General features: G+C 48.5%; 1 protein-coding gene across 1 annotated transcript in view; it reads left to right on the top strand.

Annotated features, from left to right (window-relative positions):
• Positions 1 to 2,814, top strand: part of CSUI_011251 (hect-domain (ubiquitin-transferase) domain-containing protein) — a gene marked incomplete at its 3' end in the record, with an annotated part of 10,633 nt that overhangs the window by 4,839 nt on the left and 2,980 nt on the right. The window contains exons 5-6 of the mRNA XM_068071352.1: positions 227 to 1,622; positions 2,486 to 2,783. Coding sequence (XP_067916672.1) covers positions 227 to 1,622; positions 2,486 to 2,783 — 1,694 coding nt within the window. The remainder of the gene's footprint in view (positions 1 to 226; positions 1,623 to 2,485; positions 2,784 to 2,814) is intronic.

Below are 2,814 nucleotides of genomic sequence, written 5' to 3'. Positions count from 1 at the left end.
TATCTATCTATCGTCTTTGCCTGCATGTCGACGTACGTAAAAGATGCGTATATGTTCAATACTCAATCTTCGCGTACACGCCACCCCAGTCATTCTCTTCTGTATGAATCCTTCCAGTTCATCCAAGGGTGCCTACCCGTCTATCCCCTTCTTTAGACTACGATCTCTTGTTCCTCGGTGTATTTCCCCCTCTCAAATATTTGTCTCGTCTCCCTCTTTTCTGCAGGAGCCGTCGAAGCGGATTACCTCGTGATTGCCCTGAGTTGACGTCTCGTCTTCCTCTTCTCTGCGACTCGCCTGTAGCGTATGATGCTTTTACTTTAACACAACAACCTGATAGATCTCTCATGCAGTTACCTCCCGATCTTCTCTATGAAACATGCTCTCTCACTGAGAATGATACGATGATAGGGGCTGGAAGACGGGGTGCAGGTGCTGGCTTAAATCGGTCTGTGGGACGGCGGGAGAGTTCTACTAGCCGCGGCACTAGTAGTAGCAGCAGTAGTAGTGGTGGAACTCGAAGAAGAAGACGTGAGCAAGGGGGAGGAGACCTTTCTTCTTCCTCCCCCCCCTCCTCTTCTTCGTCTACAGTACGAAGGTCGCCCCATGGTGAAGAAGAATCAGAAGAGAGAAGCAGAAGAGAAGGTGTAGGAGAAGGCATGAATAGGGGCTCCTCCATTCAAGGGGGTATCCAGAGTAGTTCAGTCACAAGTGACGAAGATGGCAGTACCACGGCATCTTCTTCGCGATCTTCGGCTCCTCCTTCCTCACCCGTATCACGAAGGGTTGATCTCTTAACGTTTTATCTGGCCGATCATTTACCTTTAGATTTTGAGGGGTTTCTTGAACTTCAGATCACTGTCTCCGATGATCTCGCCTCTGTCTCTTCTTCTTCGTATCAGGAGGCGTCATCTCCTTCACCTGTCTCAGATGCTGTTGTGTGTGGACGTGGTGGCGCATCTCCAACCTCTCCAGACCTCACCTCAGGGGGGGGAGCGACGGCTGTAACGGACTCCCTCTCGCCGTCATGTTGTTCTCCGCCTCCTCCTCCTCCTCCTGCTTCTTCTTCACAGCTGAACCACAGTCATTCTGCATACACAGGGGGAAGTTGTGATGGCGGAGAGGATCGGCGACTCGAGGGGGGAGCTACCTCTTCTTCTTCATGTACAACGGCTATGAGAGAAGGAGCTAGTGGGCATGATGGTGCTGCTTCAGGTCGTCGTTTACAGAGAGACACGATGAGCGCTGAATCCCCTGGTGGAGCTCCTACCATTAACGGTAGTGCGGATTTAACATGTGAAGGGATTGTGAAGAAGACAGAGAGGGGTAGCGACGGTTATGTATCGACACACGTCAAGACAGTTCGAATTCCTTGTTCTGAGATGATGCTGCCAGTTGTCAGAAGAAGAAGAGGGGAGAGGGCGATCATCGAAGCAAATGACGAAGAAGAAGATCGACAAAAGAGAAGGGAAGGAGGACGAGCACGCAGGGGACATGAGGGGAGTGAAGAAGATACAAAGAAGCCAAAGAAGGCAACCGACTGGAGGAAAGACACAGAGGAATTAGAGAAACTCTTCAAACATCTCATGAAGAAGTTTGCCATTCCTCCTCAATATGTTGCAGTAAGGATGGAGATCTAATCGACATCCTGTCTCGGTCATGCTACGTTCAACTCTCTCTTCTCTCTCTATCTCTGTATATCTTCTTCCCTTGCTCAGCTTCAGTGTAGTCATCACGGTACATATTCATACATATTGGTACATAAATATTCAATCGTGCATGTTCATACATTCAGACACATATGTTTTCGTGACGCCATCGCTTTCTACATGCACGTGTGGGGATTTTGAGCTCCCGTCTTTCTCCTTCTCTCGAGAAGCAGCGAACTTCATACAGATACACGAGAATGATGGGTAGCGAGAGAAGAGCGTGTTGCCCGATTGATGGTGCCAGTGATATACGGTAGTTAAGGGAGAGAAGGAAAAGTACTGAGCTATCTGCCTCACCGTAGTCTCGAGGGAGAATGCGTAGTTTTGTGAAAGAAGGAGAAGATAGCCTTCTTGGTCTCTTCAGGGGCAGAGAGAGAGATCCCTAGTTTGCATCAGCGAGAGAATGTAGAAGGAAGAGAACAGGACATTTCCTAGCCATGGTGGAGGGGGTGATACCGGGTCGTACTGTGACTTCTAATGCCGCCCGTTCATTGTCTCTCTCTACAGTTCTGGCTCGATCTTGAAACCGTCGAGAGGCCGGTCTCTCTCAATTTGTTTTCATAGGAGAGGGACAACGGAGAGAAAGAGACACGTTGTTTGGGCGTGGCTAGCTGGCTAGCTGCATGACTGCTACGTCGATTGTTGCATGGGTTCGATGTCTTCAGTGACGTTGTTTTGTTCTCATACTTTTTATCGTGAACAGATGTTCCTTCCTCCCTGCTGCCCTCACTCTCTCTCTTTCTCTCCCCTTCTGTTTCTCTTTTTCTTCTCTTCAGCTTATAAGGCATAAGATGAGGCTCCTGCATGGACTGCGGAGTGTGGAGTATAGAAAAGAGCTGCTGAATGTCCAGTTATCTTCCTTATCATGCCTTCTTGTCGTTAATCCAGGGTTGTTCTCCTCCTTTGTTTCATCGCATCCCTTCTTCTTCATCGATTTCATTCAACTCCTCAAACACTTTCGTCATCTTACAGCACGTACAATGCTCTTATGCGCTGATCTTCTTTCTGTCCTTCTAGAAGATCGATCTTTCTATAAACAGCTCACTCCGACGTTAGGCTTATTCTCACCTCACGGTCTCTTTCTTTCTTGCTGTTAGGCTGGAAT

The sequence above is a fragment of the Cystoisospora suis genome, assembly GCF_002600585.1.
Source record: "Cystoisospora suis strain Wien I chromosome Unknown contig_10400, whole genome shotgun sequence".
Taxonomy (NCBI): Eukaryota; Apicomplexa; class Conoidasida; order Eucoccidiorida; family Sarcocystidae; genus Cystoisospora; species Cystoisospora suis.
Note: the sequence above shows the minus strand (reverse complement) of the source record. Positions and strands in the feature narration are given on the sequence as shown.